The following is a 17,448-nucleotide window of genomic DNA, read 5'->3' as shown; positions in this document are numbered from 1 at the left end:
AATAGACTATTATACACCTTATTAATTGGATCCAAATTTCTGGATTTTTTACTAAAATTATTTTTTTTAAAATTACCGAAAAAAAATACGTGTTACGATGCACTGACGCAGCTGCTATTCACTTTTCGGAACAGACCGTTCTGAAATCAAAACGGGTCATTCCAGATGAAAAAATAACACATGAATAATGGATCAGAACGGGTCATTCCAGATGAAAAAAAAAACACATGACGAATGGATCAGAACGGCCCATTCCAGATTCAAAAATAACACATGACTAGTTAAACCAGAACGGGCCGTTCTGAATTCGAAACGGGCCGTTCTAACTACAAATTTGTCATTAGAATTTTTTTAAGCAAAATAATATTTTTTTTCATTCTACTAAATTATATTTAAAATTTAAGTATAGTTTTTCAATTGATAATGTTTTTCTATTAGAATTAGAGGTTTACATTAATTATATGCGTAAATTTCTAATTCTAATTAGAAAATAACACCAAACAAAATTTTATTATAAATATAATTTTCTCTCATTTAAATCATTGCAAAAATTTGTTAATTTTAGTTTTATATCTCGACATTTTCTTCTTAAAAAAATGATGTTACCAAATATTTTTAAATTTGATTTACATTAGTTTAATTGCTTTTAAGACTTTCGTGGTTTTGCTGTCAATGCTACAAACATTAGGCGTTAATTAAATGTCACCTAGTGTGAGGAGAGTGTCGCAACCCGAAAATTTCCGATCTCGCGATTAATGGTTTAGACATCCTTTTAAAAGTCTCATCAATTAAGGAATGCCCGGACACCAGACTAATCCTTAATTAATGATTTTGAAAAATGAGTTCATGGAGTCGCCACCAATGTTTTACTCAAAACATTGGAAAAAGAAAAGGTTTTTAAAAGTCCAATAATGGCCTTGATAACCAGAATTGGGTTCGGGGGTCGGTTACGTGTAGGGAATGTATTAAGCACCCCTACAGCGTCGTAAATCGGTACCCTATGATGAAGTTAACGTAATAAGAAATAATAAATTAAATATTAGATCCCCTTTTATTAATAATTATTTACATACTTAAAAATTAAATTATACAATTAATCCTAAAATATCTACATGATTGCTTTTATTATAAACAATATTTATTAAAGATAAGAAATAAAATAAAGAGAAGAAAATTGACTGAAATACCTCTTGAATGAGCTCTATTGGATCTTCAAAAAAGGTGCTTTGTGGCAACCTTTCGCACTACAATTGCCTCACAACACTCAAGAAATATAATAGAAGAGAGAGAGAATATAGAGATGCGACACAAATCTCAAGAAATATAATAAAAGGGAGAGAGATCGAGAATTTTCGTGCTCAAAGGAGTCTTATTCGAAATTTCTCTAGCCGCCTTGAGAACTATGCCCGAGATCTCTATTTATAGGCATCAGATGTGGGCCGGAACGGCCCATTCTGGATTCGAAATGGCCCGTTCTGAATCCGAACGTTATGCACCATTTTAGTACCCTAGAACGGCCCGTTCTGAAATCAGAACGGCCCGTTCCGGGGAACTAGAACGGCCCGTTCTGATTTCAGAACGGCCCGTTCCGGACTTGGGAACGGCCCGTTCTGGTCTAGAACGGCCCGTTCCAGATAACAATTTTTAGGCAATTGAGGAAGCCTTGGAACGGCCCGTTCCAATTCGAGAACGGCCCGTTCCGGAGTTGGGAACGGCCCGTTCCAATTTTGGAACGGCCCGTTCCAGGCTACTAAAAAAAGTTATTTTGGGTTTTTGGGTCCTCTGATGTCCTATCTTGTTTGTATGCCCCCCGGACGAAATTGGGTGTCTACAACTGCCCCTCTTTACTTGTCCTTTGGAATAGCTGTGTTGTTTTTCCAAAGGCAAGTAAAGACGTAGACATTTCATCCGGGTCTTCTTCTCGTCTCTGTGTTGATGCTTCTACGTTGCTTCCCTTGGACAAATGTATTTGCTTGTATCCTCACCCTTTAGAGCAGTTGAGCATTGATTGCGTACTCTATTGGGTAACAAGGTTGACAAACTGTACACCTGATCTTCAGTTTTCGAGTAGAAGCTCCATTGTTTCTCTTTTGATAGTGAGGTGGAGATTCGGTTCTTCAACCTGCTGATGTTGAGTATTGTTGTGTCGGCCTCTCCAAGCCGCCTGCTGATATTGTGGGTATTATTGTGTCGGCCTCTTCAGGCCGCCTGCTGATATTGTGAGTATTATTGTGCCAGCCTCTCCAGGCCGCCTGCTGATAGTGAGTATTATTATGTCTAGCCTCTCTAGGCCGCCTGCTGAATGCTGAGTATTATCATGCCTAGCCTCTCCAGGCCGCCTGCTGAACGGTGAGTATTATTATGCCTGGCCTCTCCAGGCTGCCTGCTGAACGGTGAGTATTATTATGCCTGCCTCTCCAGGTCGCCTGTTAATGTTGAGTATTATTATGCCTAGCCTCTCCAGGCCGCCTGCTGAATGCTGAGTATTATTATGCCTAGCCTCTCCAGGCTGCCTGCTAATGTTGATGATGCGATTACCCTTTTTTTATGGGAGGACGTCTGATGAAGACGAGGATTGCTAGTAGGTGGTGCCCTTGTGATGGTGGGCAAAGGAGTAAATGATGAGTATTATTATGCCTGGCCTCTCCAGGCTGCCTGCTGATGATGATGATGTGATTCCCTTTTCTTTGGGAGAACGTCTGATGAAGACGAGGATTGCTGGTAGGTGGTGCGCTTGTGATGGTGGGCAAAGGAGTAAATGATGAGTATTATTATGCCTGGCCTCTCCAGGCTGCCTGCTGATGATGATAATGTGATTGCCCCCCCTTTTTTTGGAGGACGTCTGATGAAGACGAAGATTACTGGTAGGTGGTGCCCTTGTGCTGGTGGGCAAAGGAGTTGATGGGTGACAGAGATTCTAGTGTTGCCCCTGCCATGTGAGTATTGTGATGCCTCTCCAGGCGCAATGTTGAGTCCTTTTGATTCATTGATGACTGATTGTTTAATTGTTGATGGATGATTGTGGAATGAAAGACTGCCCCTAGGTGGATGGGCAAGAGATGTTTGTTGTGCCCCTGTGTTGGTGGGCAGAGAAGTGGATGGCTGGCAGGGATTCCAGTGTTGCCCCTGCCACTTGAGTATTGTGATGCCTCTCCAGGCGCCTGCTTGAGGTAGGTTTTTTTTTTTTCTATTCGTTGATGACTGGTTGTTTATGCTTTCCTGTTTGATGATTGTTGATGCCCCTAGTTTGGGCTGCATTTTCCTCTTGTTGGGATGATATCGATTGGAACTTATGTTTCCTTTTTTGGCTTTTCTTGTTGAGATGCAAAAAAATGTTGAATGCTTATTTATGCATGATGATAGTTATTGCATATTTTGAATAATTCCCCTTTGATAAAGAAAATTTTCTAAGTGTGTGAAATGATTTTGAATGCGTGCAATGCATATTTTGATTTTTGTTTTTTTGTTTTTTTGTCTTTTTTTGTGTTTTTTTTTTGTTTTTTTTAGAAGGTGGCTCTCCTTTTCTCCTTCTCACGAAGAGACTGCTTCGATCGATGCGCAACATTAGTCATATTGGTCGTTTGATGTATTGAGTCATTTTGGGGCTCTTTTTTTTTCTTTTTGTTTAGAAACCCTAACTTTTGCCTAGGATGTATCCTAGCAGGTATTTTTTTTATATCTTTTCTCTCTTTTTTTTGCCCTAATTTTTGCCTAGGACGCCCTTTGCGGGTTTTCATCCTAGCGGGTCATTTTTATTTATTTATTTTTTTTTTTACATGTTCAATTTTGACAATCATCAACAATATACGTCATTGTGATTAGACAAGACAGAAAGGATGAGAAATCATGATTTAGAATGGATGGTTAATGGAGGTAGGATGATTTAGAATGAATGGATAGTGGAGGTAGGTGAGTGTTTATGTTTTTTAAACAAACATTTCCTTGGATAATTATTATAATCATTCTCCTAATTATCTTGAACTACATATCTGAGTCTCAGGCAGAGTCTTCGCAGAATTTGGCCCCTTGTAGAAGTGTTCAAGTCGCCTTTTAGCTTTCAACTATGGGAATTGTCACTTGCTATTTTTCTTTTTAGATCCCTAATTTTTGCCTAAGACGTGTCTTAGCGGGAACTTTTGATTTTGATTGATTTTTTTTTTTTTGCCTAAGATGCCCTTTGCGAGTTTTCATCCTAGCGGTATTTTGCAAGTGATATATTTTTTGGCATAACAGTTCTTTGCTTTGACAAAACCTCTTGCCATCTAGGTCTTGGAGGACCAGTGCCTTTAATGATTAACACTGCCCTTGTCGCATACACCAAGGAGAAAGATGATGCCTCGGCCTATAAGTATTGGGAATTCTTTTATGGACTGAGATTTGTGCTTCCTTTGTCAAGCGAAATTGAGTTGAAAATTTTGTAAGACTCCTTTTGTGCAATGAGAATCTTATGGTTCTGCATTTGATCACTTTCTCATCTATGTGTGTTTTGAATAAGTGATCTCCTTATCTACCTTAGACTCATACAATGCGTCGTAGATGTTAAGAGTTTTGATTAATTTTATTATCTTCAGTCATGTTTGTTTGTTTGTTGTTTTTTTTTTTTTCTGGTGATTGATTTTGGAATTAGATGTGTAACACAAGAGAGAAAAGAATAATCACAAGAGATTTATGAAATGACGTATATTATTTGATGAATGCAAAAAAACTTGTACAAGCCCTTATTTTGAACTCGTGACCGTGGGCAAAGGTTATGAGTTTGAACAAATATTTTTTTTTATTTGAAAAAAAGAGAGCCCCTAACAACTGTCATTCCAAGATGGTTACTCATCTAGTCATTCCTTGATGTGTGCTGTGTTGGCCTCAAACTTGAGCTGCCCGGCGTCAATAAGCTCTTGTACACGAGATTTCAAAGCCTTGCAATTTTCTATGGAGTGGCCTACTGCCCCAGCGTGATAATCGCATGTTTCCTCTGGCCTATACCATAGCGGGTAAGGCGGTTGTTGCTTTCTTTGTGGTGGGGTTCTTACCAGCATGGATGCCTTCATCAATTGGGGGAATCGCTCTGTGTAGCTTATAGGAATTTTGTCTAGTTCCCTTTCCGCTTTTCGTGATGCTTTGGTCGTTCGAGGAGTAGCGGAAGAGGTTAGAACATTAATTTCATTTCCCCCAAAAATCTTCTTATACCCTTGGCTTTCAGGGGATTTTCCTATCTTCCCACTTTTCAGACCTTGCTCGACTCTTTCGCCGATAATGACTATGTCGGTAAAGAGAGTCGAAGTGTTCCCTATCATCTTGTCATAATAGGGTCCACTTAAGGAATTGATGAACATTGTCACCATCTCCTTGTCAGATAATGAAGGCTCTACTTGCGCAGCCGTTTCTCTCCATCTCTGTGCATAGGTTTTGAAGGACTCGTCGCCCTTCTTGCTCAAGCTTTGCAAATCAGACCTATCAGGAACCAGGTCGATGTTGTACTTGTACCGATGAAGAAAGGCGTCGGCTAACTGTTTCCATGTCTGGATCTTCCCTCCATCCAACTGCATGTACCAATTGAGGGCAACATCTGAAAGGCTTTCTTGAAAACAGTGAATTAGGAGCTTTTCATTGCTCACATAGGCTGCCATCTTCCTACAGTACATTGTTAGATGTCCTTTTGGACAACTGGCTCCAGTGTACTTTTGAAAGTCAGGGATTTTGAACTTGGCGGGGAATTGGATATCCTGCACCAGACACATATCCGCAGCCTCTTGAACGTCAAAACTGTGGCCTTCCACAGCTCTCAGTCTTTCTTCCTAGGCGTTCAGATGATCTTTGGAAATATCACCGACGTTGCTAGTACTATTATCGTGCTGCAATTTATTCATGGCCTCAAGCATTCTAGCCATTTGTTCCTTGAGTTGTTCAAGCTCCTCATTAAGAACACGATTTCTTTCCTCTAGGCCTTCCATAGCTTTTATCTTTTGAGCTCGTGTGAGTATGGAATGTTGAAAAGCCACCTTTAAGGGAAAAGATAGTTTCCTATCAAGTTTATTTAAATGGTAATGCATGAAGGGAGTTTTTATCAAAGACTTGATGGCTCATCCTTGTCGAGAGGTGAGTTATCGGTGTTCCTCTTCATAATATTTTATGATGTGACAGAGGTCACACTGATTTCTCGTCTTTGATACAAATTCCCTTGTGATCCTAAATATATGATATGCACGTTCCCTCTTTTTTCTTTTTTATTTTGTAGAAAACGCATGATGCCCCCCCCCCCCCTTTTTAAAGGAAGGAATGTATGCTTCTCACAAATCTTATTTTCACGCCAGGTTTTCTCTCACATGATAATGCATTTTTTAATTTTTTTGTGTTTTTCTTTACCTTAGGGGAATTATAAAAAATAAATGAATGATTTGAATAGACAAAATGCAACAAACATATGCTCATACAATCCACAAATAGTCGCATATACATCCATGGTCTGTGGTCCCTGTTAAAAAAGTGCATTGTATAAGGCAGCTCTAATTACCCTCACTTTGGTCTTAAGGCCCCCAAGGTGCCCCCATTATAGGGACCCAGTATCTCTGTCGCCGTCACCTAGCAAACTCTAAGGTCTGTCGCAATATTTCAGGCTAGAGTAACCGGTTATCACCTTGAGTGTGATTTCCGACAAGGCTCGCAGGCTCCAAGGCCAAACATGGGCCGGTCGTACGTCAACCACTCCCTATGTTTAATACCCACATGCCCCCGGGTGTAGGGGGACTGTTGTGTGCTATGGTTTGTGTGCAATTTGTTAATTCAAACATGTGCGGAATTTAAATAAGCATACAAATAATAAAGCCAAACAAGCGAAGCAAACAAAGTAAAGGGGAAGAAATATTTAAATTATTATTTTTATTTTACTAACTTCATCAATTAAATGGGCCTGACCCTCTTTAAACGTCCCCAGTGGAGTCGCCATCTGTCGCAACCCGAAAATTTCCGATCTCGCGATTAATGGTTTAGACATCCTTTTAAAAGTCTCATCAATTAAGGAATGCCCGGACACCAGACTAATCCTTAATTCATGATTTTGAAAAATGAGTTCATGGAGTCGCCACCATTGTTTTACTCAAAACATTGGAAAAATAAAAGGTTTTTAAAAGTCTAATAAGGGCCTTGATAACCAGAATTGGGTTCGGGGGTCAGTTACGTGTAGGGAAGGTATTAAGCATCCCTACAACGCCCTAAATCGGTACCCTATGATGAAGTTAACGTAATAAGAAATAATAAATTAAATATTAGATCCCCTTTTATTAATAATTATTTACATACTTAAAAATTAAATTATACAATTAATCCTAAAATATCTACATGATTGCTTTTATTATAAACAATATTTATTAAAGATAAGAAATAAAATAAAGAGAAGAAAATTGACTGAAATACCTCTTGAATGAGCTCTATTGGATCTTAAAAAAGGTGCTTTGTGGCAACCTTTCGCACTACAATTGCCTCACAACACTCAAGAAATACAATAGAAGAGAGAGAGAATAAAGAGATGCGACACAAATCTCAAGAAATATAATAAAAGGGAGAGAGATCGAGAATTTTTGTGCTCAAAGGAGTCTTATTCGAAATTTCTCTAGCCGCCTTGAGAACTATGCCCGAGATCTCTATTTATAGGCATCAGATGTGGGCCGGAACGGCCCGTTCTAGATTCGGAACGGCCCGTTCCGAATCCGAACGTTATGCACCATTTTAGTACCCTAGAACGGCCCATTCTGAAATCAGAACGGCCCGTACCGGACTTGGGAACGGCCAGTTCCAATTTTGGAATGGCCCGTTCTGGTCTAGAACGGCCCGTTCCAGATAACAATTTTTAGGCCATTGAGGAAGCCTTGGAACGGCCCGTCCCAATTCGAGAACGGCCCGTTCCGGAGTTGGGAACGGCCCGTTCCGGAGTTGGGAACGGCCCGTTCGAACTTTGGAACGACCCGTTCCAGGCTACTAAAAAAAGTTAATTTGGGTTTTTGGGCCCTCTGATGTCCTATCTTGTTTGTATGCTCCCCGGACGAAATTGGGTGTCTACAGAGAGATACTCATTTTCTGTTTGGATTTGCATTGGTTGCTAATGTATGTGGTGTTAAACATAAGTTAGACAAAGGCCTTTTGCCTAATTAGGGTCGGGCGTGAGTTTTGTCATACCAGACACGAGAGAATAGGAGACTCTTTGCCTCAATGACATTAGGTGCGGGTAAATTGGTGCTAAGCGTGAGTAAGATATGAAGCCCATTCCTCAATGACATCAAGCATCCTATGAATGAAGCCCAAAACTAGGCCTAATAAGCTTAAAACTCAAAAGTCTTATACTGAGACCCATAATACAAGACCAAACAATATAAACTCCTATACTACCAAAAATATGAGAAAGGTGGTCATCCATGTAAAGCCCAAGTAAAGAGAATCCTAGGCCCACCAAACCCATTGGGCTCACTGAGCTCAGAAGTAGTCAAAAGCCTAAAGGCCCATGAAGTCCAAAACTAGGCCCAATAAACTTAAAATCCAAAAGGTCTTATACTAAGGCCCATAATACAAGACCAAACTATATAAACTCCTATACTACCAAATATATGAGAATGGTGGTCATCCATGTAAAGCCCAAGTAAAGAGAACCCTAGGCCCACCAAACCCATTGGGCTCACTAAGCTCATAAGCAATCAAAAGCACAAAGGTCCATGAAGCCCAAAACTAGGCCCAATAAGCTTAAAACCCAAAAAGTCTTATACTAAGGCCCATAATACAAGACCAAACAATATAAACTCTTATATTACCAAATATATGAGAAAGGTGGTCATCCATGTAAAGTCCAAGTAAAGAGAACCCTAGGCCCACCAAACCCATTGGGCTCAGTAAGCTCAGAAGCAAACAAAAGTCCAAAGGCCCATGAACCCAAAACTAGGCCCAATAAGCTTAAAACCCAAAAAGTCTTATACTAAGGCCCATAATACAAGACCAAACAATATAAACTCCTATACTACCAAAAATATGAGAAAGGTGGTCATCGGTGTAAAGTCCAAGTAAAGAGAACCCTAGGCCCACCAAACTCATTGGACTCACTAAGCTCATAAGCAATCAAAAGCCCAAAGGCCCATGAAGCCCAAAACTAGGCCCAATAAGCTTAAAACCCAAAAAGTCTTATACTAAGGCCCATAAACCCTAAACCCTACTGGTTTAACTGGACATTTGTTATTTTTGAAACTGGAACGGGCCTAAGGTTCTCTTTACTTGGGCTTTACATGGATGACCACCTTTCTCATATATTTGGTAGTATAGGAGTTTATATTATTTGGTCTTGTATTATGGGCCTTAGTATAAGACTTTTTGGGTTTTAAGCTTATTGGGCATAGTTTTGGGCTTCATGGGCCTTTGAGCTTTTGTTTGCTTCTGAACTTAGTGAGCCCAATGGGTTTAGTGGGCCTAGGATTCTCTTTACTTGGGTTTTACATGGATGACTACCTTTCTCATATATTTGGTAGTATAGGAGTTTATATTGTTTGGTCTTGTATTATGGGCCTTAGTATAAGACTTTTTGGGTTTTAAGCTTATTGGGCCTAGTTTTGGGCTTCATGGGCCTTTGGACTTTTGTTTGCTTCTGAGCTTAGTGAGCCCAATGGATTTGGTGGGCCTAGGGTTCTCTTTACTTGGGCTTTACATGGATGACCACCTTTCTCATATATTTGGTAGTATAGGAGTTTATATTGTTTGGTATTGTATTATGGGCCTTAGTATAAGACTTTTTAGGTTTTAAGCTTATTGGGCCTAGTTTTGGGCTTCATGGGCCTTTGAGCTTTTGACTGCTTCTGAGCTTAGTGAGCCCAATGGGTTTGGTGGGCCTAGGGTTCTCTTTACTTGGGTTTTACATGGATGACCACCTTTCTCATATATTTGGTAGTATAGGAGTTTATATTGTTTGGTCTTGTATTATGGGCCTTAGTATAAGACTTTTTGGGTTTTAAGCTTATTGGGCCTAGTTTTGGACTTCATGAACCTTTGGGCTTTTGACTGCTTCTGAGCTTAGTGAGCCCAATGGGTTTGGTGGGCCTAGGGTTCTCTTTACTTGGGCTTTACATGGATGACCACCTTTCTCATATTTTTGGTAGTATAGGAGTTTATATTGTTTGGTCTTGTATTATGAGCCTCAGTATAAGACTTTTTGGATTTTAAGCTTATTAGGCCTAGTTTGGGCTTCATTCATAGGATGCTTAATGTCATTGAGGAAGGGGCTTCATATCTCACTCACGCTTAGCACCAAACTACCCGCACCTAATGTCATTGAGGCAAAGAGTCTCCTATTCTCTCGTGTCTGGTATAACAAAACTCACGCCCGACACTAATTCGGCTGAGGGCCTTTGTCTAAATTAGTTTAACGCCACATACATTATCACCCAATGCAAATCCAAACAGAAAATGAGTGTCTCTCCTCACACTAGGTGACATTTAATCAACGCCTAATGTTTGTGGCATTGGCAACAAAATGAAGAAAGTCTATGCGCCTTAAAAGCAATTAAACTAATGTAAATCAAATTTAAAAAAATTTGGTAACATCATTTTTTAAGAGGAAAATGTCGAGATATAAAACTAAAACTAACAAATTTTTGCAATGATTTAAATGACAGAAAATTATTTATAATAGAAAATTTTGTTTGGTGTTATTTTCTAATTAGAATTAGAAATTTACGGATATAATTAATTTAAACCTTTAATTCTAATAGAAAAACATTATCAATTGAAAAATTATACTTAAATTTCAAATGTAATTTAGTATAATGAAAAAAAAATATTATTTTGCTTAAAAAAATAGTTAGAACGGCTCGTTCCGAACTCAGAACGGTCCGTTCTGGTTTAACTAGTCATGTGTTATTTTTGAATCTAGAAAGGGTCGTTCTGATTTCGGAACGGACCGTTCTGATCCATTCGTCATGTATTTTTTTTCATCTGAAATGGTCCGTTTTGATTCATTATTCATGTGTTATTGTTTCATCTGGAACAGCCCATTCCGATTTCAGAACGGCCCATTTTGAACGTGAATAGCAGTTGTGTCAGTGCATCGTAACATGTGCTTTTTTGGGTAATTTAAAAAAAAATAATTTCAGTAAAAAATTCAAAAATTTTGATCCTGTGTGGTAAAGTGTATAATATGCTATTAGTTTAGATGGATCTTATGGTCAAAACTCATGGTGCACCCATACACCACTTGTGCTGGTGGTCTATCAGAGAATTCACCATCAATTTCATATATATATATATATGAGGAGGGATCTATTTACTCTAGGAATAAGTTTAATATCTTATGTTTTACATCAAATTTCAACGATCAAACCGTTGAATTTAAAGTTCTTAATATATTGATCAAATTTGAAAATTTTAAAAAAAAATTGAAAACTATTTGATACTTTGTTTCATTAATTCAAATCAACTTATAAAATGACTTTATGATTATCCGTCAATTTGAATTAGGGAACTGTTATGGTACCCATGAAAACTGAAAGGGTTTTGGTACATTAAATTATGTGAATAAATAAATTTTAAAAAATAAATTCAAAATAACAAATTTTAGATAAAAAATTTGTATAAAATAAATCAATCAAAAAGACTAATTAAAAAAATAATCAAAAGGTCAAATTTCATAACAAGTTTTGTTTATATTTGACAAAATTAAAAAATTAAAAACAAAATATAATAATATTATAAAAACATTAAAATAAAAAAATAATACAATTGAAAAACTAATTTATACTATAAATTTAAATAAATTATCACCAAAGAAAAACTAAAACATATTAACAAAATATTAATATTCAACTTTTTAATTAGAATAGATGCTACATTAAGATATAAATAAAAAAATATAAAAAATAATATAAAGTGTTCTTACCAGAAATCTACTGTAGAGCTGATCCGCCAGGTAAGATCGGTGAGCCTCCTTCACTGGTATGTTGGTGCTCCAAGACGGGAGTGGTATCTGCAAAAGAGACTCCGATGCTAAAGTTAGTGTTTGTGTGTATACTAGTCTCGTATAAGTAATGCACGTACCTTAGCGTGAATTAGGGTTGTCTTGGGCCTTGGGCCTGAGATAAGATGTAATGTGATCAGATAAGGGATCTCGTCTGGGGCGAGATCCTCGGGAATCAGTTATGATTCACTTAAATGCCGAGCCGATGTCGCGTGGTGCGCGTCCGAGGATGGCTTGCTTTATGGTACCGAGCTCGGAGCTCGGTTACGCAGTACGGATAGTACACTAGCCCCCCGAGCTCCGAAGACCGTAGGTCGAGGAGTTAAGACCGAGCTCGCTGGGGGAGGTGACCTTTCGCGTACGTTTGCTCATTGTGGTTCCATGTGTCATGACTGTTCATGTCCCGGAAACGCGCAAGTGGCGCGTTATGGGAGATGACGGTTATGTAATGATGGGTTTGCAATTAATTGTGTTGTCAGGCGTGCCCTTATGTTGACACGTGGCATGGCCGTTTCGAATTTTGGGAGAAAACTTTCTTTTCTCTCACACGCGCCTCTTCGCTTATCACTTTTCGCTTTTTTAGCTTCTTGCGTACGTTGTTCCTCTCGTTTTTATGCTCGTCTTCCGTCTCCATTTTTCTCTGTTTTTGCCGTCGTTTCCGGTAACCCAGTCACTGTTAGGGTTAATTTCTGAGGGAGAGTACCAGGTACTTCCTTTCTACAGTCTTTTTTTTCCTTCTTCCCCAAACTTCTTCAAGTCTTTCTTGTCTTTTCCATGGCTGGGGGAGGTAGTGCCGGTTCTTCTGCGCCTTCTCGGGGCAAGGCGCGTGGTAAGGCGGTGGCTACCGGGAAAGCCGCCGCTGAAAAGCGGGATCCGCCCCGGGGCCTGGAGCCAGGCATTCCTGGCTATGACTGGACCAAGTGCGAGGTGGGGGGCATCCAAAGTGTCTTTCGGACCTTTCTTGAGGTCAATAGGATCGCCAGGTCGTGTAGGGTTTGCGACCCTTCTATCTCTCGAATGATCCAGCTTGAACCCTGTCAGGCTGGTGAGGGTGTGTACATGGGGAAGTCTACCGACTCTCCCCATTTCTATATGTACTATTGTTTCTTTAGGGATTTAGGTGTCTGTCTTCCTTTCACTCAGTTTGAGTATGATTTTTTGAACCATGTCAACGCGGCTCCTTGCCAGTTGCACCCCAATAGTTGGGGTTTTTTGAGGGCTTTTCAAGTCCTGTGTACAGTTTTAGGGATAGAGGTGTCCCTTCCCGTCTTTCTTCATTTTTATCAGTTGAAGTTAGGCGTTCCGCCATATGGCATTCTATCCTTGAATGGGAGTAGGGATGGGGGTTTGTTTACCCTCTACTCCCAGTCATATAAAAATTTCAAGCAAGAGTTTTTCCGGGCTGCTCTTGTGAATGTTGACCTGCCGCAATTCCCTTTCTACTGGTGCCCCCGACCGTCTAGGTTTCATGGGGTAGGCCAGGTGAAACTGAGGGCCTTGGAGGTGGCCGCGATCGACAACCTCGCTGCACTTCCTCGCCCGCTAGATTGCAAGCTCGTTCTGTCGCTTGCGAACTCGGCATACAAGGAGAGGGGTTTGGAGAGTGAGTATTTTGTTTTTTGGTGGCTTGGGGTTTGTGTAGCTTTCTTTTGCTGATGTGTTTTGCTTCTTGTCTGTAGGTATCATGGGGAAGAATTTGTGGCGTGAGCTCAAACATCGCTATAATGTCATAGAGCTCGAGGTCCCCGAGCCTCAAGAGGAGGATGTTCTCCCTCTAAAGGTCAGCCGAAAGAGGAAAAGGGGAGCGAAGGAGGTCGGGGGGACCTCTGCCCCTGCGGACGCTGAGGAGGTGACCTCCACGGCTGTTGATGCGAGTGCGGTGGACCTTACCGAGAGTCCATCGCCCAAGGAGGCTCCTCAGGTGGTTTTTGAGGAGGTGGTTCTGGCTGCCAAGGTGGCGGCTCCGGCCACTAAGCAGGTCGCCCAGGCTGTCGAGGTGGTGAGAACCTTGTTACTGTTCCTTTTTTAATGTCGTTTATTGTGTTTTTCTGTGTTCTGACCTAGGGTCGTCTTTCGCATGCGGGAGATGCCGCCAAGGCGGCGACGCAGGCTGCTGGGTGAGTCGCCCAGGCTGCCGAGGTGGCTGTTCCGACCACCGAGCAGGTTGCTCCTGCTGTTGAGGTAAGTAGTATTCCCTGACTTTCGTGGTTTCCTGTATGTCGCCTTATTTATTTTTTGACATGGGGCTGGTTTTCGCAGGCGAGGTTGAAGGTTCCCTCGTCCACCGCTACAGCTTCGGCGCCGCCGTCTGGCTCATCACTGGGGGCCTCTCGGAGCCGATACTTGGCCCATCGCTTCGGGAAGGGTCTTCTAAAGGTGCGGCTGGATCACGTGAGCGCCTTGGCCGACATGGACTCATTGTGGAGCTCGGGGGTGACTGCTGAAAAGTTCTTCCCTCAGGGTTCGTTGAGCTCCGAGGACCAGGGGCTGATAGAGGAGGTCGGCCCTGAGGATAGTTTCGATGCTGCTCAGGTCCTGCTACAGAGGGCTATGGGCATCTTAGGCCACTAGAAGCCGAGGTGGGTCAAGTAGTAGGAGGGTCTGGCCAAGCAGAAAGAGGAGTTGGCTAAGCTGAGGGGCCGACTTCAACCCTGGAAGGATGCGAATAAGATCCTGAGGGAGGAGAACAAGGCTCTCAGTGCTGCTGTTGGTGAGGCGAAGCGGCAGGAGGCGGAGCTTCGGTCTGCGCGAGGCGATCTTGCAAGGGTGCAGAAGTCTCTTGAGATCGCTTTACGATCCAACGAGGCTTATGCTTCCCAGGTGGGGGAGTTGCAAGAGCTCGTCGCCTTCTCTCGGGGTCGCGCTCACTCTTTGGAGGATGAGGTGACGTCTTCTCATAGCCAAGTGCGGGCTCTAGAGGACGTTGTGACCTCTCTTAAGGGAGAGTTGGTGGCGGCGGCTGAGGAGCGCCTTCGTAGCGAGGTCATTCTTGGTGGCCGTGAGGACGAGATTGCCATCTTGAAGGCGGAGCTCGCGGAGCTGGCGGCGGGGAAAGCGGCCGCGGAGAAGAGGCTTGCGGAGGTCAAACGCTCCGTTGTGATGGAGCACAAGAGGGGCTTTCAAAAGGCTGCTCGTCAGGCACGTCTCCTAGCTCCTGGGTTCGACTTCTCCTCCATGCATGTGGAGAAGGTTGTCCGCTTTGGGAGGCTGGTCGGGGAGGATGATGTTGATGACAGTTCGAGTGGAAATGCCTCGGCCTAGGCCGTTTTTGTTCTCTTTGTTTGCTTTATTTTTTCCTTTTTCCTGACTTTATGTATTGAACCTTGGAAACCTATGTATATATGTGTTTTTCTTCATCTGCGACTGCGTCTGATTTTCGATACTTGCGCGTTCTAAGACATATGTTTGATGTCCATGGTGTGCTTTGGACTCGGCCTAAGTTTGAGTGACCCATTGAGAGTTTGAACTCGTCGTTAGATTAATATGTTAGGTTTTGTATCTGATCTTAGGAGAGGGTGACGGGGTTCGGACTCGACCTCAACTTTGAGGGAAACGATTGAATTGCGCTTGTGCTCGATTTCCGTTGTGTATGCACTCTGATGTCTGTTGTATGCTTTCTCTGAAACTTTCGTCATGCGGGTGCAAATTTGACCTTGATAGCACGAGGTTCGGACTCGACCTTAGGTTTTCGTGGAGGTTCAAGTTTGACCTCCAATACGAATGAAACGATTGAGCTGAGGTTCGTACTCGGCCTAAATTTTGACTGAAACGATTGAATTAAAGCTCGAGCTCGATCTTAGGTTTGAGTGTCGAGGTTCGTATTCGACCTCGGAACTTGCACGTTTGGGGTTCGTGCTCGACCTCAATTTTTGGGGGAAACCATTTGATTAAGGTTCGAACTCGACCGTTAACGGGAGTGCCGAGGTTCGTATTCGACCTCGGAGCTTCGTGAAGATTCAAACTTGACCTTAATAAACCGAGGTTCGAATTTGACCTTAGATTTTCGTGAAGGTTCAGACTTGACCTTAATAAACCGAGGTTCGAATTCGACCTTAGATTTTCGTGAAGGTTCAGACTTGACCTTGATAAACCGAGGTTCGAATTCGACCTTAGATTTTCGTGAAGGTTCAAACTTGACCTTAATAAACCGAGGTTCGAATTCGACCTTAGATTTTCGTGAAGGTTCAGACTTGACCTTGATAAACCGAGGTTCGAATTCGACCTTAGATTTTCGTGAAGGTTCAGACTTGACCTTGATAAACCGAGGTTCGAATTCGACCTTAGATTTTCGTGAAGGTTCAGACTTGACCTTAATAAACCGAGGTTCGAATTCGACCTTAGATTTTCGTGAAGGTTCAGACTTGACCTTGATAAACCGAGGTTCGAATTCGACCTTAGATTTTTGTGAAGGTTCAGACTTGACCTTGATAAACCGAGGTTCGAATTCGACCTTAGATTTTCGTGAAGGTTCAGACTTGACCTTGATAAACCGAGGTTCGAATTCGACCTTAGATTTTCATGAAGGTTCAGACTTGACCTTGATAAACCGAGGTTCGAATTTGACCTTAGATTTTCGTGAAGGTTCAGACTTGACCTTGATAAATCGAGGTTCGAATTCGATCTTAGATTTTCGTGAAGGTTCAGACTTGACCTTGATAAACCGAGGTTCGAATTCGACCTTAGATTTTCGTGAAGGTTCAGACTTGACCCTAATAAACTGAGGTTCGAATTCGACCTTAGATTTTCATGAAAGTTCAGACTTGACCTTAATAAACCAATGTTCAAACTCGACCTTAGATTTTAAATGGACTATTTAATTAAGGTTCGAACTTGGCCTTTAGCGAGAGTGTTGAGGTTCGTATTCGACCTCGGAACTTGCATTTGCGCGTTTAAGGTTCGTTTTCGTCCTTTATATAAGCAGAAAGATAAGAGTATGGATTGAGCAAAATGAGTAATTTTATTTATTATGCATGTGTGCCGTTAAAAACCCTCTCAGTCAAAGACTGGGGCGGGAAAAGAGTGCACAACTTTGTTCATACTGAAAAAAGAAATGAAACTTAAGAAGCTGCGGTGGGGGGATCCCTCTTGCTTTGCTTGCTGGACGAGGAGACCTTCAGACTCTCGGCATAGCATTGCCGAACCATTTTCTGATTAGCCTTGACGGAGATGATTTTGTCGTCCTTGCCCGGGAACTTCATAGTGAGGTGTGGGGTTGACACTACTGCCCCGAGTTGATTCAAGGTGGGCCTTCCGATGATGATGTTGTAGGAGGTGTTGGCCTCCACGAGGAGGTATCGGACCATGACCCGCCTTGTATCCGGTGGTGTTCTGAAAGTTGTTAGTAAGTCTACGTACCCTCGAGTGTGAACTCGCTCTCATACGAAACCGACTAGGGGCTCAGTGTGAGGTTGGATGAGAGAGTGGGAGACGTCTAGTTTGAGGAACGTCGGCCAGTACAGGACGTCGGCTGAGCT

The 17,448-nt window shown here is 41.7% G+C and overlaps 1 protein-coding gene across 1 annotated transcript; it reads right to left on the bottom strand.

The window, feature by feature from the left end:
- Positions 1 to 4,832: 4,832 nt before the first annotated feature.
- Positions 4,833 to 5,735, bottom strand: LOC145952036 (uncharacterized). The gene has a single exon (XM_083064256.1). It carries the CDS (start codon positions 5,733 to 5,735, stop codon positions 4,833 to 4,835), a length of 903 nt encoding a protein of 300 aa, XP_082920382.1.
- Positions 5,736 to 17,448: the final 11,713 nt, after the last annotated feature.

Source organism: Cajanus cajan, chromosome 9 (assembly GCF_000230855.2).
Source record: "Cajanus cajan strain Asha chromosome 9, NIPB_CcT2T_4, whole genome shotgun sequence".
Taxonomy (NCBI): domain Eukaryota; kingdom Viridiplantae; phylum Streptophyta; class Magnoliopsida; order Fabales; family Fabaceae; genus Cajanus; species Cajanus cajan.
This window is presented reverse-complemented; position numbering and strand designations above follow the sequence as displayed.

Excerpts from the sequence above, each read along its gene's own strand:
- LOC145952036 (XM_083064256.1), bottom strand. The coding sequence starts at position 5,735 with ATGTGTCTGGTGCAGGATATCCAATTCCCCGCCAAGTTCAAAATCCCT.